The sequence below is a fragment of the Fusarium poae genome, chromosome 3 (assembly GCF_019609905.1).
Source record: "Fusarium poae strain DAOMC 252244 chromosome 3, whole genome shotgun sequence".
Classification (NCBI taxonomy): domain Eukaryota; kingdom Fungi; phylum Ascomycota; class Sordariomycetes; order Hypocreales; family Nectriaceae; genus Fusarium; species Fusarium poae.
Genome location: NC_058401.1, coordinates 1,691,663 through 1,717,452, shown reverse-complemented (window position 1 = coordinate 1,717,452; position 25,790 = coordinate 1,691,663). Strand labels below are relative to the sequence as shown.

The 25,790-nt window shown below is 48.5% G+C and overlaps 9 protein-coding genes across 9 annotated transcripts; 5 read left to right on the top strand and 4 right to left on the bottom strand.

Moving 5' to 3' along the window:
- Nucleotides 1-555: 555 nt before the first annotated feature.
- Nucleotides 556-2,151, bottom strand: FPOAC1_007988 (uncharacterized protein; the record flags this gene model as incomplete). The annotated part of the gene is made up of 1 exon (XM_044852434.1): nt 556-2,151. One exon carries the CDS (start codon nt 2,149-2,151, stop codon nt 556-558), a length of 1,596 nt encoding a protein of 531 aa, XP_044705104.1.
- A 2,452-nt stretch (nt 2,152-4,603) lies between these two features.
- FPOAC1_007987 (uncharacterized protein) lies at nt 4,604-6,298 on the bottom strand (the record flags this gene model as incomplete). The annotated part of the gene is made up of 2 exons (XM_044852433.1): nt 4,604-5,471; nt 5,532-6,298. 2 exons carry the CDS (start codon nt 6,296-6,298, stop codon nt 4,604-4,606), a joined length of 1,635 nt encoding a protein of 544 aa, XP_044705103.1.
- Nucleotides 6,299-8,622: 2,324 nt separating this feature from the next.
- Nucleotides 8,623-10,390, top strand: FPOAC1_007986 (uncharacterized protein; the record flags this gene model as incomplete). The annotated part of the gene is made up of 2 exons (XM_044852432.1): nt 8,623-8,965; nt 9,024-10,390. 2 exons carry the CDS (start codon nt 8,623-8,625, stop codon nt 10,388-10,390), a joined length of 1,710 nt encoding a protein of 569 aa, XP_044705102.1.
- A 564-nt stretch (nt 10,391-10,954) lies between these two features.
- Nucleotides 10,955-12,673, bottom strand: FPOAC1_007985 (uncharacterized protein; the record flags this gene model as incomplete). Its single annotated transcript, XM_044852431.1, has 2 exons — nt 10,955-12,457; nt 12,581-12,673. The coding sequence occupies 2 exons, from the start codon at nt 12,671-12,673 to the stop codon at nt 10,955-10,957; spliced, it is 1,596 nt and encodes a 531-aa protein (XP_044705101.1).
- Nucleotides 12,674-13,531: 858 nt separating this feature from the next.
- Nucleotides 13,532-14,773, top strand: GAL7 (galactose-1-phosphate uridyl transferase; the record flags this gene model as incomplete). The annotated part of the gene is made up of 3 exons (XM_044852430.1): nt 13,532-13,632; nt 13,677-13,728; nt 13,778-14,773. The coding sequence occupies 3 exons, from the start codon at nt 13,532-13,534 to the stop codon at nt 14,771-14,773; spliced, it is 1,149 nt and encodes a 382-aa protein (XP_044705100.1).
- Nucleotides 14,774-14,921: 148 nt separating this feature from the next.
- On the bottom strand, nt 14,922-15,484 carry FPOAC1_007983 (uncharacterized protein; the record flags this gene model as incomplete). The annotated part of the gene is made up of 2 exons (XM_044852429.1): nt 14,922-15,371; nt 15,422-15,484. 2 exons carry the CDS (start codon nt 15,482-15,484, stop codon nt 14,922-14,924), a joined length of 513 nt encoding a protein of 170 aa, XP_044705099.1.
- A 384-nt stretch (nt 15,485-15,868) lies between these two features.
- FPOAC1_007982 (uncharacterized protein) lies at nt 15,869-16,924 on the top strand (the record flags this gene model as incomplete). Its single annotated transcript, XM_044852428.1, has 2 exons — nt 15,869-16,012; nt 16,064-16,924. 2 exons carry the CDS (start codon nt 15,869-15,871, stop codon nt 16,922-16,924), a joined length of 1,005 nt encoding a protein of 334 aa, XP_044705098.1.
- A 966-nt stretch (nt 16,925-17,890) lies between these two features.
- On the top strand, nt 17,891-22,199 carry FPOAC1_007981 (uncharacterized protein; the record flags this gene model as incomplete). Its single annotated transcript, XM_044852427.1, has 3 exons — nt 17,891-18,257; nt 18,306-21,442; nt 21,492-22,199. The coding sequence occupies 3 exons, from the start codon at nt 17,891-17,893 to the stop codon at nt 22,197-22,199; spliced, it is 4,212 nt and encodes a 1,403-aa protein (XP_044705097.1).
- Nucleotides 22,200-23,864: 1,665 nt separating this feature from the next.
- FPOAC1_007980 (uncharacterized protein) lies at nt 23,865-24,869 on the top strand (the record flags this gene model as incomplete). The annotated part of the gene is made up of 3 exons (XM_044852426.1): nt 23,865-24,227; nt 24,280-24,367; nt 24,418-24,869. The coding sequence occupies 3 exons, from the start codon at nt 23,865-23,867 to the stop codon at nt 24,867-24,869; spliced, it is 903 nt and encodes a 300-aa protein (XP_044705096.1).
- Nucleotides 24,870-25,790: the final 921 nt, after the last annotated feature.

The window sequence follows — 25,790 nt, the reverse complement described above, 5'->3', positions numbered from 1 at the left end:
GATCAAACAGAACTACAAACATCCTGGGCCGGACGTATTACCTGATCCCAGAATACACTGCATTTACCCTATTGGGGTTCGCGTGACAAAAGATTCCTTCTCTTTTCAAGGGTTGGAATGCTGAAATGAGCGAAGAGCAGTACAGTGCTCATAATCAACACTGTTCCTGTACAGCTCCGTCCGATCAATTCACAAAGAAAAGCTTTTAATCAAAAGTTGATCAAAAATCTGAGATTTATTCAATGCAGTGGCTCAATCCACGTAAGAGGTATATCTATCGAGGCTATCTTGCCTCTAAGCTAACGAAGGTAAAATTGATCTTTTAGACCTATGCAGAATGGTATCAAATGCCCAGAGAACGCCGCCATATACCCAACCCGGCTTTATAAGCCATAAAACTCCAACAAAAACAATATAGACCGTTTGAAGATGCCGACAAAGTACGATGTGATTGTAACGCCTCGTTCTTGTGTAACAATGCAGCCGGATGCCCATCCAATGTTTCACATTAGGTCATCATCTTTTCTTTTCTTTTTAACACGGCTTGATCTTGTATCATAAGCCGATACCGTTGACAACGTCGAGAGCACCCTCAACTGCGGTTTCCAACTCTTCCACTCTGACCTTAAGTCCTTTGTTTTCATCTTTGAGTAGATTCACCGTGTCCCAAGCCATGCTGGCGTTTTGTCCTTGACAGTTGAGGCAAGATGAGGTAGGTGCAGGCTTAGGCTTTTCGCTGGAAATGCCTCGGATGAGTTTTTGGAACGGGCTCATCTGAGGAACGCTGTTTCGTGCGGCGCGAGGAGGCTCAAGAATGACTGGCTTTGTCGGAGTGGCTGAAGCTGTAGGAGCTGTGATAGGGCTGATCTCTGATATAGTGGTGGAAAATGTCGGGCTCCTTGATCGAGAAAACACGCTGACTTCGTCCACACTCTCATCATCAGACGAGGTTGATGTGCTCTTTCGCCAGCGCCTCAGTCGGTCCTCGTCAACGCCCAGATCCTCTGACACGATCGACGCTGCTGAGGTGGTGTTCTCTTTCTCGCCGTTTGAGGTCTGGTCTGCTAGGTCCTTTTCATGAGCTAGTTGGTTGAGCAAGTACTCGATCATGGCGTCACGCTCTGCTATGATTGTGGATTGTTCCTCGAGCTGTTTCTCGAGCTGCTCGATCTTGAGCTCCGCTTCACTCTTATCAGATTCTTGAAGATCGCGCTCAGCTTCTAGTTCCCGAAACTCCGCTGTACGTTGCTCATACGCTGCCTGGAACTTGCTCAGCAGTCCGGTGGCGTTCATCTGAAGATTCTTAAAAGCGGATGGCGAAAAAGCGGTTCCTTCGACAGGAACACCGTTGGGGAAAAGACCCTTTTCAATATCCAGATTCATAAGGGCCTCGTTTTGCTCCTCAGTGGGAGAAGCAGTAGAAGGCGAAGGGGCAAGTGCGCCAAAGAAGTTAAAGCGAGCTGAAGTTGGTGTTGGTGCCTTGGATGCGGATGATGTGCTGCGTCGCCGTTCTGGAATAGCTGTTGATAAAGGCGCTGGTGCGTTGGGTCGAGAAAACCAAGTCGGGAAACGGTTTCGGCCAGGCTCCTCAACGACAGCAGGCAGACTTGATCGAGTCCTGCTCGCAGTGGGCCTTTTGTTATCACCAGTGAATGACATATCGACTGACTGAGCCCTGGGTTTATCGCTGGAGATCCGGTAGTGCTGTGACTCAGCGTCGAGGGTGTTAGTGTTGAGGTTAATGGAGTGGCGCAAAGGTGACTGGAGCTTTGGAGAGGTTGGTTCTACATGAGATCCAGGATCGCGAGTTCGTACGGAACAGCTGGGAAGATAATGGGCTGCTGAAGGTGGAGTCAAGTTGAGAGGAGCAGCGGCAGGAGTTGAGCAAGGCGTCGATTGAGGAGAAGTAGGAGTCTGGAGAGCAGCTGGGGAAAGACGGAGAGGTGTTGTTTCTGATAAATGACTGTTTATGGGTTTGTTTGACATGGCAGCTCGCCTCCGGGCGGTCGAAGCGCGAATACTGGAGCCATACGACGCAGGGGAGTTCGGTCCTGTTAGACGCGAATGATATTCAATGGGGAACTGTCCATGCTCCTCTTCGGTAAGTCGTTCGTCAACAAGCCCCTGGGCCTGAGGATCCAGAGGATGCATAATTGCTGTCGTCTCGGTTCCAAGGGGTCTGGGAGATTGATGATGCAGGGATCCAGAGCAACGGAACCCAGTTGGACCAACGCCAGAAAGACGCTAACACTGACGATCGTATTAGGTGTTTGGTAGTGGAGAGAGGTGCTTATCGATTCCGCGTGTCGTTATTTGGTGTACATATAGCTGGAGAGCCAAGAAGTTGTGTCGGTGGAGGAGACGAGGTTTATGGCTGCGGAGAAGATATCAAGCTGTACGATGAGAACCTTGACACCACTTCTGGTTTTGCGTGTGGCCGGGTTCGGCTGATGACTGACTGACTGCCTTGACGAATGGTTGGGCCAAATTAGTGTTTGCTGGCTGTCTGTTCGGCGTACACCTTGAAGTTAGGTTCTCTGAAGGTGGATTCGGCCGGGGTCGGGCTCTTCCATGTGCTGTGGAGGGGAGGGGTTCTTTTTCTTTAGCGGCTAACGGACTTGTACTGATCAGGTAAGTCGACGGTCAGCCACCAGTTTACGTACATATCGATCCCATGCATTGCGCTATGCCTGGAAATAGGCACTTACTTATAGTTACTGTATGTATTGAAGATGATCATATCTACATTTCTGAAAAAGACGTTCCCTTTGTTCATGAAACCCTTTCCGGACGAGACAATGCTCAGTGTCATCCAACAGCTGGCCCTAGTGTCTCACTACCACCTGCTGGAAGAGCAAGCCAGCCGAGCTTGGTAACGCTCTAGTGTTGATCCCTGCCCTATTGCTGAGGAATGCAAAAAGACGCCACTGTCTCTCTCTGTATGAAAAAACCCTCTATTTAATTGATGTGGATTTGAGTTTGAGTTTGACGTAACTGGAGGCTGGTACTGGGTCTCTCTTTTTTGGACATACGTACGAATATTAGAGTCATAATGACCCTTCAAAAGGCGATGGTTGGGCCTGGTATCCGTATTTCGATTCAATATTGAACCCTGAAAGCAAGGATCTACCAGTTGTCCCCCTTTCGGGAGAATTTCCCTCAATACAACACCCTGAAACAAAACACTTCATTGCCAATACTACATGCCAATGCTATATCGCATCGCTCAGAATCCCTAGCTGAGTGTTCAATATTACCCATAATAATACGTAGTAAATAAATCATGCGGTATCACTTGCATTGCACTAACAGACGGCTTCAACGTTCTCCCCTCTACCCTTGCACGGGAACCTGCAGAAAGGCAAAAAGCAAAGTGGCCATCCATCCCATCTCAAGCTCTTTCGTCCACATACATTCTTCAGCTCACCAGCCTAATACAAACTCAGACTCCCTCTGGCGAGTCCAGGCCATTCCCTTCCATTATTTTGGGTGTCTGGTCCCTTGAGCTACCCTGGCCTAGAACAGGAACAGAGTTTTGACCGGGCACGTTGGCAAACTTGGTTGCCACGATCTGTGGACGGGCCATGGCTGGATCCTGTGGTCGTTTGATGTGATCAGCAGAATCAATCATGGCGTCACACATGCCTCTTTAAACCCCAGCCCATCAGTTGTCCTCAATCGGGTCCATGCGATCTATGGGTCAGTGGTTGAGAGTTACAGTGACACGCTGGACGAATGACTGAAAGATCACAATACAAAGTAAAATGTATCCAAGGATGGCAACCCTGACTGTCCATAAAGTTTAGAAGATATAGTTAAAATTTAGCATAACTCATTCCTCCGTTAAGCACGGAATCTATCATATCCAACAATCTCGCCTTCTGGAGCAAACCCTCCTCCAGTGTCTGTCGTCCGTTTTAGGCCATATCACGATAATAGTTGCCTGTGATAGGCCCACTACCTTTGACCATGCCACGGACTCTCATAACTTAGCTTGACCAAGGTTTACTACACAATTCCAATGGTATGAGATACCCTCGCGCTGGGCCGCCACCGCATGAATTCGACAAATAAACTATCTACGAATAGGTTGCACGAACTCCTGTCACAATCCTGTGCAGCTTCAGCCAGCCCTGTTCCTGTTACCTTCTTTTCGTCACTCTGATGGGTTCCACTATCATCGTCATTTGTTTGCTTGCAGAAGCCCCAACCTTCTTGTTTCAACTGCAGCGTATAGGTCGACAACTTGGGCCGTAGAGCGCCGAATGAAGTCACTGGTGATTTACACATTCATATTTTGTCTTTTGATTATTCGCTATGCTCATGTATCAATACTTCTTAACATTTGTACACTTGACGTGGCCTTTGTGCTTATATGGTCATACAGCTGTGAGCACCTTGCAGTACATGTCTCTGTTCCACGAGCGCATATTACCAGATGCAAAATAAGTCCTTTGTGTAGCTGCTTGTGAGCCAATTTGAAACAGGTCGAGGACACGGTGCACAATGGTGAACCAGTAACTCTTAATGGGTATAATGCCATAATCATGTATAAAATAAAGTCAGAATCCTTTCTGTTTCACTCATCCAAGAGCAAGCAATCTCAACGCAATTCGACTGATGGAAAATAACGGGGCCCTGCAAACCCCCGAGCTATAACGGACTGAATGTCAATGTTGCTTGTGGGATCATGGTGAGAACTCCACATCTTTAGAAGGATGAATCTGCCCGAAACCGGAGGATCAAAACGAATAGTACATTTGCTCTTCTTCTTCTCGATGTAGAAACGAGCGTGTGGCGAGAGGAGCTGGCCGCCGCCGACAGCTCGTACAGCATCTTGGGTGGCAGAAGCGTGGGCTTCCCAGGCTGCGGTGAGAGAAAGGGATCGGTTTGAGCGATCAGGTTCTCGCTCCCACTCTCTTTCCCACGATCCTCTCTCTCGTTCACGGCGACGTGGAGGAGGGGAGAAGCCTGGACCGCTAGTATTGGCAGCACTGCTGTAAAGACGCCAGTGGGAGGGGTGATGGTCGTCAAGATATTCAGGGTTAAATGGATTATCAGCTTCATCAGAATCAGAGTCCAGTGTTTCAAAAGGAAGTGAGCCGATGCGATCAGGTGCTCGTCGGTAGAGACGAGGATTATTGTATTCATCATCTTCATCATCGCTGCATTCCGTTGTTACTTGAAGGCCTGGGAGATTGGATTCAAATTCTCGAGGCATCTGTGGAGTTCGTGGCTCGTAATCGTCGGCATTGCTTCGATATGGGTATGACGGCCGAGATCTCGTGGTTGTAGTTCCATTCTCGTGGTGTTGAACTGATATTATTTCGGTTGGAATAGACTGCAAAACTCTTGAATCTCCTTCATGATTTGGCTCATTCGAGCATGGCGCATATTGGATCTGATACTGGGCTGTCCGGTTCAGCACTTCATCTTGGGTCATGGCCACAAAAACCATTCCTTCTCTCACTCTGTGCATAGGTAGTCAGCCACGGTGCCGGTATCACAAGGCAACGCATGGGGCAACCTACGGATGTGAATAGTTCATTGACCCAGGTGCCTTGATGACCAGTTCCCGAAGAGTAAAGACGGTGCCGCCTTGATGACGCAAGACAATATTACATCGATTGCCTTTCGTGCAATACACCGAAGTGTCATCCTTGAGTATATTCTCGGCGGCATAAGACGACTCGTTGGAGAACATGCCGCCATCACAGCTGACGATCTCCATCTTGAGATCGCCCTGCTCGACCTGGCCGTATTTCCCATAACGAAAGCTTCGGAAGGGTGCGAGTCTGTCGGAATCCAACTTTCGACGCTTATGCCGTCGATTCGAGTCTTGTAAGTCTGTAGGCCGGAGCGGAGGGGAGAAGCTGGGCGGCATTGGGGGAGGGTGCTGGCGATCAAGGACGGCTCTCAGGTGGGAGTTTGCTTCTTCGAGATGTCGGTCAATGTCTTCAAGATTGGCAGGCCTGCTGTTCTCGGTGTTCCTCATGCGGTCAGTACGTCGAGAAGTCGGCCAACCGTTGTCCATGGGTCGTTCAAAATCGTCGAAGCCGGCGCCCGGGGGTCTATTCTCCAGGTTGCGGATGCGCTCGGCGCGGCGAGCAGCCGCTGACCAATGTCGAGACTGAGGGCGGTTGTAAGAGTTCGGCGAAGGGCTATCTCGATCACGATCTCGTTGCGCGTGGGCGAGGGCTCGAAGAGATGGCAGTCGGGGTACTGGAAGAGGTGGAAAGTCGTCGGCGGGCTCTCGAGAATGGCGACGGTAGGAGTTTGATCCCGACCGGCCAGACATTTTGAATAACTGCGGGACTGGACTTGACTGGGCGGGCTGCGGGCTTTCTACTAATACTGGGTACAATACTGCTGACCGTTGCGGACTATAACTAAGTATGGCTATGACTGTGACTTATGACGTGGGGATTTGGGCGGAGCGAAGCGAATCGAGGGTTTGATTGACGAAGGACCCTGTCTTTGGTAGATTTAGCTGACAAGGTGGATAAAGGGTCCGGCGTAGTAGCGACGGGCGGATAATGGTGAGTGATATGGTGGTGCTGATTCGATGTTGTTCACGCTGTCAGCAGACAATGAACCGTGCGTGCAATGAGCAAAGGTGTCGGTTTCTTTATCGTGCTACCACGTGAACAGGAACAGCCTGGGCTTGGTGTGGTCTCAACCATAAAGCAAGTATTAGGTATAATACGGTGCGAATGGCTTGGCTATGGGGAGTTTTGTTAGTTAGTATGTGAAAGGACAGTTTCACCTCCTAGTCACAGAAGCCCTTCTGCGAACTCTACAAAGACAATGCGCCTTTTTCTCTCTCTGCCTTGCCCTTTCTGGTACTGTATGCTCGTGTGCAGTGTACGCCTGACCTGACCTTGGCTGCAGTAGAGCATCATTGTGACAACCGCCGTACTTTGGCGGGGCGGGCATAGGTAGTCTAAGTATTGGACGGGACAGGGCAAGGCTCACCAAAAGAAAGAAAAGACGAATATCAATAGCGTCCGAGGTGGATAAAACGGTACGATAACAGAGCGGTGAGGCGTTTGTCAACTTGAACACAGGTTAATAAAGCATTATTATCATAAACAGGTAACGTTGTGGTCTGATATGAGTCAGTAATAAAAAATGGGTGTCGTGAGAAAACAGGCTGGGCTGAGTTGGGCTGGCTGGCCTTTGCAACATATGAGGAACAGACAAAGGCGGTAGAATAAGCCGCAGGGATGAATTGCCTAGACTCTGCCACATATTCGTTTCATTCGAGCAAAATGAGGCAGTATTCTGCGCATTGTCGTCTATTCTATATCGAAAGTAATTTTTCTTTATCCCTCCTGCAGTTTATGGGGTTCTAAATGTTTGAGGATGCCGTACTATGTGCCACATTGTACGAGTATTATTTTTGGTACAGTCGACCTGTTGGACTGGCATTGTGCTACCTGGGGAGGGAAGAAGAAATTGTGACACAACTTCGCTCTATATTTTCCGTAAAGCTAGACCTATCATGTCCGATGATGGCTTTGATTTTGTTTTATTTCTGTTACTTTGTCCCATTTCAAAGGAGCCTTGTATTAGTATAGTAATTCACATACTGTGATGAATCTAGTTCTAATCCTAAAGAAACTGATCATTCTAACAGTTGAGACCAAGAGCTTATCAACAATTGTTAAGTTTCTAGGACACGGTAAAACTACATGTGATATATACTATCTACTAGGTATCCATGAAATAGTCTTGGACTGTTCTTGGTGGAGGGTGTCCATTCTGTGAAAAGCGACAGATCAGGTGGATCTTAGATGATAGGTACTACACCATGCGCAGTACGTTATTAAGACCCGCGTCACATCGTACACTCGTATCTGTATAACTAAAACTCATTTATCGTGTCGATTTCTTATACAAACACTCAAGACAAAATTGATAATTGTTCATTCATCTCACGTGACTGACAGAAGCTTAACTACTACAGATCTAATCTGGTTCCCGCTTATCGGGAAACGGTGGTTGTTAATTGGGACAATAAGAAAACCAGACAGGAAAGACTGGCACAAGAATTATGCTAATAAAAGAGAGTAGGTAGATATGAGTGTATATGTAAATAAAACTTGATTGCATTCATATCTTTCAAGTCTATGTCATCGTGCCTTGCAGGCAATTAATTCCCCAGCGCGTTCAGGGCCCACTCCGACCTTCTGGCAAAGGATGCCGATCCCGCCAACAATTTCTGTCAACCAATCATTTTTATGCTAGCTCACTGAGCTACAGCGGACTCTCTCACCTTCAAAGCCAACATTCAATCCAATCGAGATATAATTATCTACAGCCTCCTCTTGACAAACAAGCAATCAAGAACCTGGCATAACATTCTTACCCGCGACGGCCCGGATACCTGCATACACAGTGAATAAAAATAATACGAAAACAGTCTGTTCTGTCTGGGAGGAGCTGAACATAGTCCCAGCAGGCTGGGCCTTTCCCGTCACGCGTCTTTGCCTTCTTATTCACAACATCTCTTTTTGCGATTTCGATCCGCACCCTCTCAACCTTATACGGGACCTTTTCGGCTTCACCTTGTCTCATCATATCTCATCTTCGCTACATCTTCACGTTTGTTGAGCTCCGATGGACGCCTCAAATCAAAACCAGGGCCAGCCTCAAGCTGTGCCTGAAGTGCAACAGCTTCCCGATACCCCAGCGCAACAGGGAATCCCTCCCATCGATGTCAGCGCCAACATGAATGGCAACGGCATCCCGCACCTCTCTAATCACGTTCTCAACCCGATGAACCCTGAAGCTTTGGCTATGTTGGGCGACCCTTCTCTCATGGCAGACCCTTCACTATTGAGCATGCAAATGCCTATGGCTGATCCATCTTTCATGATGCAGCCCGGAATGAATCTCTCAAATGGCCAAAACCAGGGATTTAGTCTCCCAGTAGCACCGCCTCCTGCTACTGTGAGCGCCGGTAAGTTTTGCACCCGTGAATCGCATATTCAGCTAGTACAGACTCTAACACGTCGCAGAGGAGATTGCTCTCTATGATCGCCAAATTCGCCTTTGGGGTATGGCTGCTCAAGCGAAAATCCAAAGCGCAAACATCCTTCTCATTACCATCAAAGCTCTCGCCAACGAGATCGCCAAGAACCTTGTCCTTGCTGGTGTTGGCTCTTTGACTCTTCTCGACAGTGCTACTGTTACCGAAGCCGACCGAGGTGCTCAGTTTCTACTTCCTGATGACGAGGACGTCATTGGTAAAAACCGAGCTCAGGTTGCCAGTGTCGCCCTGAGGAAGCTTAACCCTCGTGTCCACATTCATGTCGACGAAGAAGGCGTCAAGACCAAGGGCCCAAGCTATTTCGCGGCCTACGACATTGTCATCGCGACTGACCTTGACCCTGAGTCTTTCAACATCATCAACACAGCCACACGCCTGAATTACAAGGCTTTCTATGCTGCTGGCTGCCATAGCCTCTATGGCTTCATCTTCAGCGATTTGATCGAGCATGATTATGTCATCCAGCGTGATCTTGGAAACGTACCAACAGCCACTGGCACAGAAACTCGCACGCGCTCTATCGTTGACGTTCAGACCCGTAAGGAAGGCCCTAAAACAATTGAGTCCGTCACCAAGCGCGAACTATATTCCACGTGGTTCCTTGCCAGCGACGTTGCTGTCCTCCCTACCGAGTACACCCAGTCCAAGCGACGGCTCAAGAGTGTAACCCCTGCTCTGTCTTGTCTCCGTGCTCTCTGGGAATTCATGCAACTCCAGAACGGCCGTGTTCCCAGCACTCGCGAAGACCTTAAGATGTTCACGCAGATTGCCACTCAGAAGCACAAAGCCCTTGGTCTGCCCAGTGAAACACTTCGCCCTGAGTTTCTACGCAGCTTCCTTCAGAACCTCGTCAGTGAAATCTCTCCTGTTTCCGCTATCCTCGGTGGTCAACTTGCCCAAGATGTCATCAATGTACTCGGACAGACCCAGCAGCCTATCCAAAACATGGTTGTCTTTGATGGTAACACCATGGAGGCGCTCATGTACCCTCTGCACCCAGAAGGCTCTCTCGGAGCATCCCTGCTCACCGATCACACTGTTCCAAATGGTGGTGCACCTATGATGATGGGCGGCGGCATGGATGGTTTCCCTCTGGGTATCGACCCTACCGCGATGGGTGCTTTACCTCACCACAACAACCCTATCATGCTTTCTGGTGGTTTGCCCCAAAACGGCAATTTCATTGCTATGCCGGATGGTTCCCTCGCCGATCCTACACAACTCAACGCTGCGCCAGCACCTCAACAGCCCGTCCAAGAGCAGGCACCTCAGGCCATAGCAGAGCAACCCACACAGGAAGCACAGGCGAACTCCAATGCCTCAGAGACCCAGTAGTCGACTCGCAATCTTACCGATACGCATTTAGACTGTGCCATTTCACGGGGCGTTGTACAATTTCTGGAATGAAGTGAGGAAAGGGAATGGGATTCATCGTTGGCCTTTTAACAAGGATGCATGACAGTTGGGGATCAATGATACCTTTGTACACTACCTAATAAGAGTTTTCGCGTAAGGAATCATTAGGGCCTAGAAGATTTAATACAGCAATCTAAACTCAGTTGAACTACTGCAACGACTCAAAACCGAAGTAATCGGCCAACGGGGCGATCAGACTCAAGATTCCAAACAAAATCAGAGAGTGCAATATAGACACTCGATAAGCGTTGGAATCAATGCTCAACATACAGAATTCTGCAGTCAACACATAACCTTGACGATTTCCACAAATACACGCACAAATTCGATGATTGATAAACGTATTCTAGCATTGTTTCGCTTATATCTATGACAACCTGGCACAGACTCCTAGCAAACGGATCAAGCCACAAACCCCCAAACGCTAAGCGCCAGTTCAAATTCATCTTGGAAAGGGTATTTTAAACATGTAAAAAATCCAGATCACGCCTTACCCACCCACCCCGAATTGATAAAGAAATCGAATATGCGCCCTCCTTTTTGTGAGTCCAATCGACAAATCTCCTTTGCCTGCTTCTTCTTGAGTGTGCCGTTGGTCTTGAGAGCTTCTTTGAGTATTTGCTCCTTGATCATAAGGTATGGTTTGGGCTGTAGTCTAATGACCTCGCACAATTTGGCCTCTTCTGGCGTCAAAAGGTGCAAATCTGGGGCGGTGTCTTGTGTCATTGAGATGGGTTGCACGCCTGATATCGGCTGAGCTGTGTATCTTTGTTTGGTTGCAGCATGGCCATTGACCCCGTTGACGACATTTCCGTTGACCTGACCATTTGTCTGGCCATTGGGCTGTTCGTTGGAATGACCATTTGTCAACGCCTTGTTCTCTCCATTTACTTCTGGGTTGGCTGGAGGTAACAGTCGAGCAGGTAGTTCTGGAGCGATGAGTAGAGCTGCTCCACTGGGAGGTTCAGGTGGAGGTGGCTGCTTAGATCGCTGAGCAGACGCCAGACGTTCGCGATCCATTGAGCCCATGGGTATGGCCTTTTGAATTCGCGATGCCTTTTCATTCTCATACTTTTCTCCACTTCGAAGGTCTCCGATGCGAACATTGCGCCATTCTTGTAGTTGTGTAATGGCTTGTCGTAGATTCAGCTCATCAAGAAGGCCCTGGTTGAGCTCTTCAAAGTCCTGCCGGTTCATCATTCGGGCGAATGGCTTGGCCTTTTGCAATAAATCCTTCTCTTCCTTTGTGCGTTTCTTTTCCAATTTCGTATTTTCCCTGTAATCGAGGAGATTGTGTTCGAATATGACCTTTTTACGCTCCACACGTTGTGTTAGACGGGCGTTGTAGATGTCCATCACAGTAAGCTTGAGTTCCATTTCAGGTTCAAGTTCTCCAGTTCTGGGGTTGAGTCCATCACCTGGATCAAATTGCATCAGCTGAACAGCTTCCTCGGCCTCGTTCGCATATTCGGTCTCGAACTCTAAGCGACCAGGCATGTATCCCTGGATCTCGTGACAACTGGGTACACTGGCCGTCGGCTTGGTCTTAGGTTGTAGAGCTGGCGCATTTTTGGCTGCATCTCGTCGTTCCTCGATTCGTCTCTTCTTGCGCGATTGGAATTCTTCTCGAGGGATTTCATTCGCTAATTCGCAGTCATGGGGGCTGCATCGTTTTGGTAATGGAAAGGCAGGTGAGTCAACGAAGGTCGATAGGTAGTGGTCGCGAACTTCATCCTTCTCTCGGAAGCCGCCAATATGATCGGCAATGTCTGCCCATGAACCGAGACCATAGATCTCTGCACCCTCAAGGAGGAGCAGTTCTTCGTCGGCTCCCCATTCTCGAGCAAAGATGGGGAATGAGTTTTGCTCAATTACACGGAAAGCGTGCGTCGCGGGGTTATGAGCATTCCGAGATTCACCTTTGGCGAAGCATGAAACGCAAAGGTCAAAGTCACTACAGGCTGCGTCGGCACATCGGATGCGGACCTAAACACCAACATGATCAGCAACCCCATCATGACAAGGTCAGGTTTAACCGGGATATCCCCGAAACGCGTCTTGACGTTCCCAAATATTGGCAAGACAGCAGCCGGCAGCAAAGACACTTACAGTGGATGTAATATCGGATGAACAAACGTCGCAAACGTATTTGACACCACCTTCACCACCTCTGGTGACTGTTTTCTTTCTGATAACACCCATATTGTCGGTTGCGATGTCGGGCCGGGGAGTCGTTAATTACCCCCCTGTCTGGACGTGGCAGCGGACTCAGGGCCACGCAGGGCGCGTTGAAGGCGAAAAGGAGTGCTCAAAGTGACGCGCGAATATTGAGAAAGATGATGCGACGTGATATTTGATGAAAGACGAAGAAATGCGGTCGTTATTGATGGAGTTGGTGTTGGGTTGATTGGCCGAGGGGCCTGGATGTTGCGATGTTGTTGATTATGGCGCCTGCTTGAGCTATTCTGGGGCTGGTCTGAGCTGGACTGAGGCGTACGGATACTTGCTGCGGGTATCAAATGGGGGAACCGTCATTAATTTGACTCCACATCTCTGTTCTGATCACGTGAACACTCATCTATCCCACCAATGAACGACTGATAACAATCCCCAACGCTAGAACCCCACGAGGAAGGAAGCTCAGATTTGAGACGATGAAGAATTTGGGGAAACAGCGACTTTTTATATCAAACAGCTTGAATTATTTAATGTGTATGAATGACTGATGAACTCCAATTATAACATACTGAAGTACTAGAACCTCTGAAGAGCTCAGCTTATTACTATCCATGTGTCACAATGAATGCCTCATAACAATCCATACCCTGAATAATAGCAATCCAAACCTGTTATAGTCCACTAGACTCCCCCGAAAACACGGCCGAGAATATCACCGTTATCCGCTCCATTCAGAACTCCAGCTTGTTATAACTAGCAGCTATTTATTATTCTAGCCGCCTCAATCATCACCTGCGCGAACTTGTCCTGTAGTTTCATATAAATTGATGTTTCTGGACATTCTACCCCTCAATCTTCTCATATTGTCACCCCGCTATCATCATGCCTGATCAAATTCTTGACGATATCTCTCATCGCAGATACAATCCCCTCACGGATTCCTGGCTACTTGTATCCCCTCATCGCACGAAGAGACCTTGGCAGTACGTTTAACCAGTCTTGATCAGAACCAACTAACATGCCACAGAGGTCAGCAAGAGGCTGCTGTTGCGACAGAACTTCCTGAATATGACCCTCAAGTACGCTAATGACATCACATCATAACAACTTGATCTCTGACAACCTCAGTGTTACCTATGTCCCGGCAACCCACGAGCAGCTGGTGACTCCAACCCGAAATATGAAAAGACCTTTGCCTTTGTGAACGACTACAGCGCTGTCAAGCAAGATCAGCCCGAGTACGACGCCAAGGCCTCCTCCAACGATTTGGAGTCTCTTCTCCTCCAAGCCCAGGGTGTCAAGGGCGTATGCTATGTCCTCACTTTCTCTCCCAAGCATCATGTTACCCTTGCCGATATGACTGCCGAGGAGATTGTTCCTGTCATTGAGCATTGGACACGCATCTATGCCAACCATCTGACACCGTCAAATTCTCGTGCGGCTGAAGCTGACCAGCTTAACATCTCCATGTCCAAAGACACTGCTCCTAGCCCAGAGGAACAGTATAGATATATGCAAATCTTTGAGAACAAGGGCGCTGCAATGGGTTGCTCCAACCCTCATCCTCATTGCCAAGTCTGGACCACCTCTACTATGCCCGAGGAGCCAGGCAAGGAACTTGTTCAAATGGCCAAATACCGAGAGCAACATGAAGGCCGACATCTCCTGGGCGATTACGTCAAGTTAGAATTGGAGAAGCAAGAACGAGTTGTTTGGGAGAACGACGCATTCGTTATTGTATGCCCTTGGTGGGCTGTGTGGCCGTTTGAGGTCCTCGTTTTGCCCAAGCGACACATCCGGTCCCTTCTCGATTTCAAGCCTGAGGAGCGACTCCAATTTGCCGAGGCCATTCAAGAAGTCACCCGAAGATACGACAACTTGTTTGAGTGCAACTTCCCCTATAGCTCTGGACTTCACCAAGCGCCTCTTGATGGAACCCCTGAGGAGTTGGAGAGTGCTTATTTCCACATGCACTTTTATCCACCTTTGCTGCGCTCGGCCACAGTCAAGAAGTTCCTCGTTGGGTACGAGCTCTTGGCTGAGCCACAGCGTGATATCACACCTGAGCAGGCCACAACCCGTTTGAGGAACTGCGGAGCAGAGCTCTACCGAAAGAACCTATAGGCTTTACCCATCCACTTGGCTATTAAAAATCTACTAAATTATATATCCATCATGATTTGTTTGTCATTGTTACCCAAATTTTCTAGCGAATATCTACCACGAAACTCAAACCATACCCCTCGTACGATTGTATTGCGACACCGGCCAATTAGTTGTACTGGACGTAGTGGTCGCGGACCAGAGGCATCCAGATCAGGGAAGTGGAAGCCAGGGCGAATGGGAAGTACTGGGGCAGACCAAATGTCATGGTCTTGAAGACAAAAAGCTCACTGGCAAAATGGCTAAAGGCAACGATGTAGGTCCAATAAGCCAGAGTGTAGACAGGACCAATGTGGAGGTTGTAGGCGGCGTAGCATCGAACGATACAGGTGATGAGTGTCCAAGTACCGAACAGTCTGCCCGCGAGAGGAGTCAACTGGTCGGCGGCCTTGGGATCATTCTGAGCAGGGATCAATTTGTTCGTCTGATCCTCGGGTTCGAAGTTGTTGGTCTTGGAAGGGAGCTTGGGGTTGCGAATGAAACGGCCGTTGTAGACTCGCCGGGAAAAGTGCAGAGTGGTGTACGCCTGCAGCGAATTACCAATAGAGATGATGGAAAGCTGCAGTGGTCAGCATTTTATTCTGTAGAAGGATGTCTGGCGAGTCTTACGATGATCATGTAGTAGGGTAGAACACCCTTGGCTTCAGGGAGGAAGGGCTTGAGAGCATCCATGATGATTGATATGGCTGAAACGGAGTAGGAACGATTTCTTATTTACAGGCTGAATAGACGCAAATATTAAAGTGAAGGATTAAAGTTGAAGATAACTCCGGTTTCGTACGACATGCGATTTTTGGTGGGAGACACGGCCTATAATCGGTGACCAGAACAAAAGAAGCTTGGACCAACTCAACAACGTCAGGTCAGGGGTAGTCAAATCTACCTAGGTAGGTAGGTACTGGTCCCCAAAATTCAATTGACTGCCCAGCCTAAGCCAAGAGTAGGAGCCGAGGGGCAGAAGAGCTGCTTAATTATCTTGTGATTGACACTTTTCTATTCTTTTCTCTTCCTCTTTTTTGTACAGCAATTTACATTTTCTTGTTGCGCATCCCAACCATGACTGCCATCGCAGACTTTTTCGAAAACGTACCGCAGCCTCTGCAATGGGGTCTTGCTGGTGTTGGTGCTCTCTTCCTGGGCTCCAAGATTCTGAGCTATCTCCAGCTCGTCCTCAGCGCTTTCGTGCTCGGAGGTACCAACGTGAGTGTTTCTGCATGTCAATTGAAATTTCCCAGGCTAAGATTATTATAGCTGCGCAAGTACGGAAAGCCTGGCACTTGGGCTGTTATCACCGGCGCCTCTGATGGCCTCGGCAAGGAGTATGCTCTGCAGCTCGCTGCCAAGGGCTTCAACCTGGTCCTCGTTTCCCGAACTCTGTCCAAGCTGGAGAGCCTCGCCGCCGAGATTCAACAGAAGTACCCTGGAAAGGGCCTTCAAGTCAAGGTCCTCGACATGGACTTTTCCAAGAACAACGATGCCGATTACGAGCGCTTGAGCGAACTTATTTACGGTCTTGATGTCGGTATCCTCATCAACAACGTTGGCCAGAGCCACAGCATTCCTGTACCTTTCCTCGAGACCGACAAGGAGGAGCTTCAGAACATCATCACCATCAACTGCACTGGCACTCTCCGAGTTACTCAGACCGTCGCTCCTATCATGAAGGCACGAAAGAACGGTCTTATTCTGACCATGGGATCTTTCGGTGGATGGACACCTACTGCTCTCCTGGCCACTTACTCTGGTAGCAAAGCTTTCCTTCAGCAGTGGAGCAATGCTCTCGCAGCTGAGCTTGCTGATGACAAGGTTGATGTCTACCTCGTTCTGAGCCATCTCGTCACCACTGCCATGAGCAAGATCCGCCGTCCTAGTCTCCTTGTCCCCAACGCTCGTAACTTTGTCAAGGCTACCCTCGGCAAGGTTGGTCTTGGCGGTTACCAGACAGCGCCTTACACTTATACCCCGTGGTGGAGTCACTCTTTCATGCTGTGGTTTATTGAGAACATTCCTGGCGCCAACGGTCCCATCACAATGTCTGTCAACAAGAAGATGCACGAGGATATTCGCCGAAGAGCTCTCCGCAAGGCTGCCAGAGAGGCCAAGAAGCAGTAAATGCAGATTTGAGGCAATTGAAATGAATAGCTGGTAAAGTGATCATGTATCTATGGATATTGAGGATCGGAACAAAAAAGGAGGGATCGAATAATACTGACATAGTAAATGAGTATTGAAGTTGATTTGTTTGTTGGGATGAAATCTCGCCGTTGTATCACGACCACCAAACGTTCGGCCCTTTATCAGTAAAAATAATTATGTACGTTATCTCCCAACGGGGTTACTAGTGATTGTCCATCATAGTAGTGAAATAGAAAGGATGCATTGTCATGGAGACCGGCAGTAAAAGATGGATAATATCCCTGTTGTACCACATAGAACTGTGGTCTCTGCGGCTCAGTGCCATCTTGTTTTGTATATCTACATAATAGCGGTCCAAGAGAAAGGAGTCGAGGCCTGGAGTGACTCTGGGACTGAGGCTCTGCGATCTATTTCAACAGATACCTTTGAAAAAGCTAAAAATAACCGGGTTTCGCATCAACGCTAAGATATTGGGAAACAAAGATTGTTTGCAACATTCAAAGAGGTTATTTATTAAAAACTCAATCTAAACACCATTAGTTATTGCCGTTGTTAATGCATTTGTTTGCTAAAATCTTCATGACGCGTGGTTACCGCTCTCTCAGCCTTGCACCAAAACGGTGTTAGCGCTCAGGCCCCAGTCGCGAAAAATCCGTGCTCCATATCCAGCCTCCCCAAGCTCCGTCAAATTGTTTATCATTTTCTCTAGCATGCAACACCTGCAATAGCCTCTATCTCAACCCCGACGACGACGCGATTTAATCGAAAACCAACGACGAGGTTATCGACGCGACAACAAGGGATTGATATCCTTGCCATAATTCATCCCGCGCGCCAGGCAATCGTCGCTTTTGATGATCCGCGATCTGCTCTCATTGGTATAGCAACGACCACTGGTGAAGCTACCCAGGCCCGCCGAGGGCTTCGATTTTGCTGCCCATAATGTCGTTCCCACAAACCACTCCCGTTCGGCCAGTTCCAGGCGCATTTTTGAATACGCCTGCTGTCACCTCGAGATACCAGCAAGGCTCCGATCCTGTGCGCCGACAGCTGTTCCAAGTTTCTGAGGGTGGCCAGTCTGTATCCAGTCTAAGGAGCGCTGCGCCAACACCATCAACAACATCGCGAGGTGTGACAGTCACAGGCTTGCCAGTAGCGAGGCCATCCAGCGGCGATGGCTTGATTGCTCCGACTGCGCTGCCGCCTCTACGATCCGAAAATGTCCCCCCCGTCATAAAGGCGGCCAAGGCCATCAACACTTGTCTCCAGGCTGATGGACGCTATCCCGACTTGGACTCATACTGCAGACGTAGGTTCAGGATGCTGCAATGGTAGAAAAAGCTAACAACGACACCAGAGGGCGCGTCATCCGATTACGATCTCGAAAGCACCGATTCCGCTATGGCCCCCTTCCACAAAACCCAGATGTATCCTATCCCGAACCAAGTTTTCGATCACTACAACGCTGGCGAGCTTCAAACTTTGATGGGACTCTTTGCTGAGATTAACCATGCTTGGGTTGTTATTGATAACTCCTTGTTCTTATGGGACTACACGCATCCTGACCCTGAGCTCATCGGCTTCGAAGACTCACCGCACACCATCCACGCCGTCGCGCTCGTACCTCCCAAGCCAGGCATCTTTGTCGGTTCAATCACTCACATCCTGGTTGTTGCGACTTCTCAGGAGATAGTGTTACTTGGTGTTTCGGCCACAGATACTCCTTCGGGCACCAAATCGGTAAACCTGTATCAAACGAAAATGAACCTTCCTCTACGTGGCACCGACGTTCGCGTAATCACCGGATCCTCTAATGGCCGAATCTTCTTTGGTGGTAGCAACGACATCGATATTAATGAGCTTTACTACCAATCCGAAGAGAAGTGGTTCTCGAATCGATGTGGAAAGATCAACCATACGAATCCCGGCTGGTCTTCAGTTGTCACCCTACAAGGAAGCTTCTGGTCGCAAAAGAGCCCCGAACACCTTGTCGATATCGTGATTGATGATTCGAGAAACCTTGTATATACCCTCTCGAGTCGCTCGACCATCCGAACATACCACATGGAGTCGCCCGATCGACTGAACAAGGTTATCGAAAAGGAAAAGGTCCATTGCCTTCGCGACATTGCTCACATGATTAGCCAGTCTCGACTGCTTAACGATAGAGTCGAAATCGTCGCGATCAGCCCCATCTCCAAGCAAGAAGCCGCAAAGCTCCACCTAATGGCCTTGACGAATACTGGATGCAGACTGTTCTTTAGCGCTACAAGCGCTGCATCCTATATGTACGGTTCCTCGAGCAACCTGGCTCCCCAGAGTATGCAGGTTCAATTCATCAAATTTCCTCCAGGCCAGAAGTCGCCCTATGCTGGCAGCGAGACAACTATCGACCTCGAATCAACATCTCTCACATGGAGCCGACAGGGCGCGCGATTTCCACCTGGATATTTCTTGGATTTTGTTAGTAAGGAGTCGAACCCCAACGAAGATTCTCTATTTATTTCGGGACCCGAGACGGGACGTCTTAAGAATACGCCCCCGACATCCCCCCTCAAATATCATGAGAGTGGAATCTGGATTGATATAGGAAGTAGAGCCGAGGCAGTTGGAATCATTACACAGCCGTTCGCTGCAGCACCGCAACCTCTAGGCTTTGGTAACGAGTTAGCTGTTCAGTTTGACGATGCACCCAGCGAGTTTGCGGTTCTCACCAACACTGGTGTTCACATCATTCGGCGAAGACGTTTTGTGGACATCTTTGCTTCTGCGATTCGAGGTGCTGTTGGAGACGAAGGGTTGGAACTTATCTGCCGCCGGTTTATTAACACTTACGGCCGTGTAGAGACAGTTACAACCGCTTTGGCTGTCGCCTGTGGTCATGGAGGCGACTCTCGACCTGGTGCAGCGCGTGCCATTGACCAGGCCACTGAAGACCGGGCCCGATCCGTCTTTGTTGACTTTGGTGGCCAGCCCACAATGGCCGAGACTGACAGCGCATCCCTCACAACAGAGTCTGTCAACCTCTCCTCTCGACACGACGCCCTGGCTCTGTACCTGTCCCGATTGATACGCCAGTTGTGGAAGTCGGCTGTTATTACTCCCGGCGTCTCACCCACTGGTGGTGTCACCATCGGCTCTACTATTCCTCTTTCCAAACTCAGCACTGTTCAAGAAGCGTTGGAGCGTCTAAGGAGGTTCCTCGACTCTAACCGAGGTCTTATCCAGGGTCTGTCCGGCCCGTCTGACCTCCAACACGTGTCTAGCCGCCAAGAGGAGATTGCTCTTCAGGCAGAACACCAAGCTCTGCATGCTCTTCAAAAATTGATGGAGAGCATTTCGGAGGGTATCTCTTTTGTGCTAATGCTTTTTGACGAGCGTGTGGCCGACATTTACACCCGACTCGATGATACCGCTCGACAACAGCTCAAGGATCTCACATACGAGAAACTCTTTTCTCAAACAGATGGCAAAGATCTGGCTAAACTCCTTGTCAAGGCTATTGTTAACCGCAACATTGAGAGTGGTTCCAATGTTGAGACTGTTGCCGACGCCCTGCGAAGGAGATGCGGCAGCTTCTGTAGCCCTGATGACGTGGTGACTTTCAAGGCCCAAGAACAGCTCAAGCGTGCTTCTGAACAGCCCCTTCAAACCAACCAGTCACGAAGCTTGCTTCATGAGAGTCTCAGGCTCTTTGAGAAGGTTGCTGGCAGCCTTACTTTTGCTAATCTCCAGACCGCTGTCCAACAGTATATCGACCTCAAGTACTATGCTGGCGCGATTCAGTTGTGCCTTGTTGTCGCACGGGAGAAGGACAGGGGTAACACAGCTCTTTCTTGGGTCAACGATGGAAAGCCCTCGTCTGATCCTCGAGGCAATGCCTTCAACGATCGCAAGCGTTGTTATGACATGATTCATGATGTACTTAGCCACCTGGACGCTGCGTCAAGCAGTGAGCCCGAAATGGTCGACGGTCGTTTGACCTTGATCGCTACAAAGAGGCTTGAGGCCTACAAGGTTGTGAATGAGTCGGATGACGAGGTGTTCCACTTTGACCTCTATGAGTGGTATATTCAACAAGGTTGGACCGACCGCATCCTGGCCATCGATTCCAACCACGTCGTTACCTTCCTTCAGCGACTTGCTGGTACCAATATCGAGCATGCTGACCTACTCTGTCGTTTCTACACCAACCGCAGCCGCTTCTTCGACGCAGCCGAGGTGCAGGCCGAACTTGCTAACTCCGATTTCCCCATCAGCATCAAGGATCGAATCAGATTGCTCAGCTTGGCCAAAGCCAATGCCAACGTTTCTACGACTGGTATTAGCCGACAGCAGCAACAGATGCTAAACCACAGCGTCACTGAGTTGTTGGAAATTGCACACATCCAGGACGATCTGCTTGAACGATTAAGAGCCGACGACCGTATTGATCCCGAGAGGGCTATTGAGATCGAGGATGCTCTCAAGGGCAAGATCCAGGGTCTCTCCGAGGTAAGTTACCTGGCTCTGCCTGCAAATTCTTTTGCTTACATGCCTTTAGCTTTTCAACGACTATGCCGACCAGGCTGGTTACTACGACCTGTGCCTACTCATCTACCATGTCGCTGATTACCGTAACCACATGACCATATCCGGTACATGGAGCAACCTAATCCAGCAGACACACGATGAAGTCATGTCTCGGCTAGAAATGTCTGAACCTGGAATGCCCTCGCCACCCCTACCCTACGAGTGTGTCACCAGCAAGATCCAAAACATTGCCCACCGCACATCACTCGACAGCTTTATCTTCCCTATCCAAGATCTCTTACCAGAACTCTGCCGTTACGCAGTGGCGTACCAACAAGATGCCACAATTGGCGCAGATCCCACCTGGCCAGTCCAGCTCTTCCTCACTTTGGGGGTTTCCCATGACATGATTGTCCGAGTACTGGAAGGTGTTTTCGATAGCCAAGATTACGGTTTCAGCGGATCCGTACGAAACCGCATGATTGAGCTTATTGTTTATGTTGTTAACGACTGGGTGGCCGAAGCCCGCCGACGTGGTGGTGCAGGCAAGGGCGGCGCTATTGGCCCTTCTGTAGCCGACCTCCTCAAGAGATGCGACGCGGCCTTGCCTCCTCCCGGACACGGCAACAACGCCGGCGGTGCAGACCTGGCTGATGTTAGGCGAGTGCTCAAGGGCCTGAAGAGAGAAGTGGATGGCCTGTCACAACGGGTTCCCACAGGAAGTCTTCGGTTTGCATAGGATAAGCTGGTAAGCGACGATAGATTGAAGAGCATAGAGATTTCAGAGTTTGAGAATTCGACAGTTTTGAGTAGTCTAGTTGGTGCAGTCGGGTAGTGGCACTGTTTTTGTCAAAGGGATGATGAATATGCTATAGGCGCCAATTGGCACGAGGGTGCGTTGTACTGTACAGGTTCAAAGGTATTTTTACATGTAATTATTAAAGACATGGGGGTTGATAAAAGGCGCCCCGAAAAGAATGGAAGAAATCCAAGAGAGGACAGTTGTCTATGACTCTGTCATTAGTGTGTTGACCGCCAATATCAGGCAGTGAATGTTATGCTATGGATGGGGCAGTCTCGTAAGTCCATCCACCAACACCCAGTCATTCATGGGTTTTTACAAGGCGACCACAGTAGGAGCAACGCGATGCAGCGTTACGTTGACTATGCGTTGCTCTCTTTGTTTTACCGCTCTGCTTTAGGCCCCGATAGTGAGATGGCAGCGGTGAGATGTGGTATTGGGTGGTGAGGCCTGCATATGTTCGCCTCACTTTGCGAGGTTAGGCGAAAAGTGACACGCCACGCGTGAAATAGGTGTTCAAAAGGGCCTCACGCAGAAGGCGTGAAGCCTAGTGGGGTATTGGGGGTCGCCGTTGTGAGGCGAAGATGTTGGATATATAAGTTTGGTGTATGGCAGGATAGTTTGATAGTGAGTCAGACTCAACTCGGCTTGCCTTTCTGGGTTCTACTCTACAGCCACTACTTTCACTATGGTCTGAGACCTCGACTATATTTCTTTTTGTCTTCTTTCGGAGCTGGACTCCTCGATACAATACATATTACATACATATGCACATCGATGATGATGACTGGTTCATCAACAACCACGATGAATACCACTTTACGTTTTACCACGCTTCAAGCGTGAGTCTTTTACCCAGCGAACAGCAAAGACATGTTCAAACATGTTGGCTTCGCTGGGCACCACGTTCAAGACCAACCTCGCAGAGTTTCCAACAGTCTCAACTTTCAACTACAACCTCGCAAGGTTCTTGGTCGCCCATACTAGACAGGATCCGGCGTCCGGTATGGTTCACAAAAACAATACCGACTTTTTGTATCTCTTCGTCCGGGATGGACTTTGGATCAGATACTTGATGGTCGCAAGAGTTAATGGGGAGGTTTGTCGGTCGCTTTTATAGATTGGGCAAAGGTTTGGGCAGTTATAGAGAATGGCTTATGGGATATAGACTGGGTTGGTAGAACATCAGAGTTCAAAAGCATTCTTTCTATAATGTTTGGGAAAGAGGTTTACATGATCATTCATGAGTTAATTCTTTGTATGATTATGTTCAAGTATGGAGGTGGCTAGATTGAGTTACTGTCAGACACATTCGATCCAACATACTGGATAATTTTCTTATTCTAATAGATCTGATAAGTCTTTTATCTTATTCTTCTCATTCATGTCCTTTGACAGATAATTTTAATTGCTCTTAATTGCTCCGCATATAAATACCTTGATGAATATCCCGATATAGTCTCCGTACGGCGACTTTTCGGAAACTTCAATTATTATAAATATCCTCAAAACGACGTCCGAATATCTTGATTAGCATCTTCTCTCACACTCATGATCAGATCTACAATACCAATTGCAACAAAAGCAGCCCACTCAGTAACAATGGCCACCACAAACGTTGATCCCGCCTTAAAAACTCTCAGAGAGCTCTACACCACCATGGACAAGGGCAGTCTTGAGGAGCAAATGATCTACGTCTCACGAACCATTATGCCAAAATTGATCAAGAGTCTTCCCCCTCAAATGGGAATATCAGAAAAGACGTCGACTCCTGTGGCGTTTCTGGACAGTGCCTGTGGGAGTGGTGTTTTGACTGATGCTATTCAAAAGACACTGTCCATGGATGTCCTCGACAAGAGCACTTTCATTTGCGCAGATGCTTCGGATGGAATGATTGCCATTGCAGAGAAACGACTTGGACTTGAAAGCTGGGTTAATACAGAAGTTAAGAAATTGGATGCGACAGTGAGTTGACTCTTGTTTGATGTTGCAGCATACAACTAACACTGAGATGCAGGACACTAAGCTGGCTGAGAATTCGTTCACGCATGTTGGTCTAGGTCTTGCACTTCATCTTATCCCTAAGCCAGATGCTGTCCTGGCTGGTAAGTAAATGACCTGGACCGCGTCTTGAAGCAATACTAAAACATAACAGACTGCAAGCGCATACTCAAACCAGGCGGTATCTTTGGCGCAACAACATTCCACAAAGACAACACCTTTTGGGTTCCAGATATGAGAGAAGCCTTTGCATCATTTCCTTTCGAAGCGCCCATGCCAGAAGTTATGCCTATGCAGATACACGACCAAGGCGAATGGACAAGTCCAGCGTGGATAGAAGAGCACCTCAAGGAGCAAGGTTTCCAAGATGTCCAGGTCAATGTTGATCATGACAGATACTTTCTGAGGAGTGCCGAGGAGTACATGCTACAATGTGGTATGATGCTGGGATGGGTGATGAATACTTGGTGGAGTGAGGAAGTGAGGAGGGAGCATCCGCTGGAAGAGGTGAAGGAGTTGTTGAGGAAACATTTAGAAGAGAAGTATGATGGAAAGGGTTGGTATATTGAGTTCAAGGTCATTTGTATGACTGGAAGAGTAGGGTAGTTGAGGCCCAGACAGGTTATTCCTATATAGTGCGTAACTGTTTGTTTCTCTGGTGTGATGCGCGGCCTGGGATACCCTGCGTTACTTTGGCCTCACGGTTAAAGCAACCTTACGTCCTTCCATTTTTTTTCATTATTTTGTATATTTAACGTTTGCAGCTGTTCGATTCTCATACCTACTGAGGAGTGTATGTTGTGTAAACTATATAATGTGTAAATGTTTGTTCTTCTGCTGTGACGCGCGACCTGGGATACCCTGCGTTCCTTTGGCCTTACGGTTAAAGTAACCATTACGTCCCTTGATTTTTTTTCTCTTTTTTGTATTTTTAGAGTTTTCAGCTGTTCGATCCCCTTATCACGTCAAAGAGTGTACATCATGTAAACTACATAATGTGTAAATGCTGGTTGCTTTGGTGTGACACACGACCAAACATACCCGCTTCGCTTGCTTTGGCCTTACGGTCAAAGCAACCATTACGCCTTTCTTTTTTTCCTTTTTCTTTTTGTATTTAAAGTTTACAGCTGTTCGATTCTCTTGCACGGCTTTTTCTGTCATTGATTTCTGCAAATATGTTCTATCCGGCATTTAATGGCTTTGGCTTCCACAGTACAGAGTATGATGACTTTGATATCGCTATTCCCCACGTTTAAGTCTCCAAGTCTCCGCCGTAATCCCTGCCTAGTGGCTCCCACGAGGTCACGTGCTAACACGATGATCATCTCTTTCGCACACCCTCTAGAATCATTTTCCACAACTCTTCCTTGTAAAACTCTCATTTCCGATCTTTTATTTCGTAGTTTAGGGTCGCGTTTCTTTCATGAGTCTTTCTTTTTTTCTCCGAAACCAAAAGCGAGGGTTCTCGCTGGCCCCACTATAGACCCCATGTGGCTGTTCCAGCACCTGAGGCCACCACCACACTCT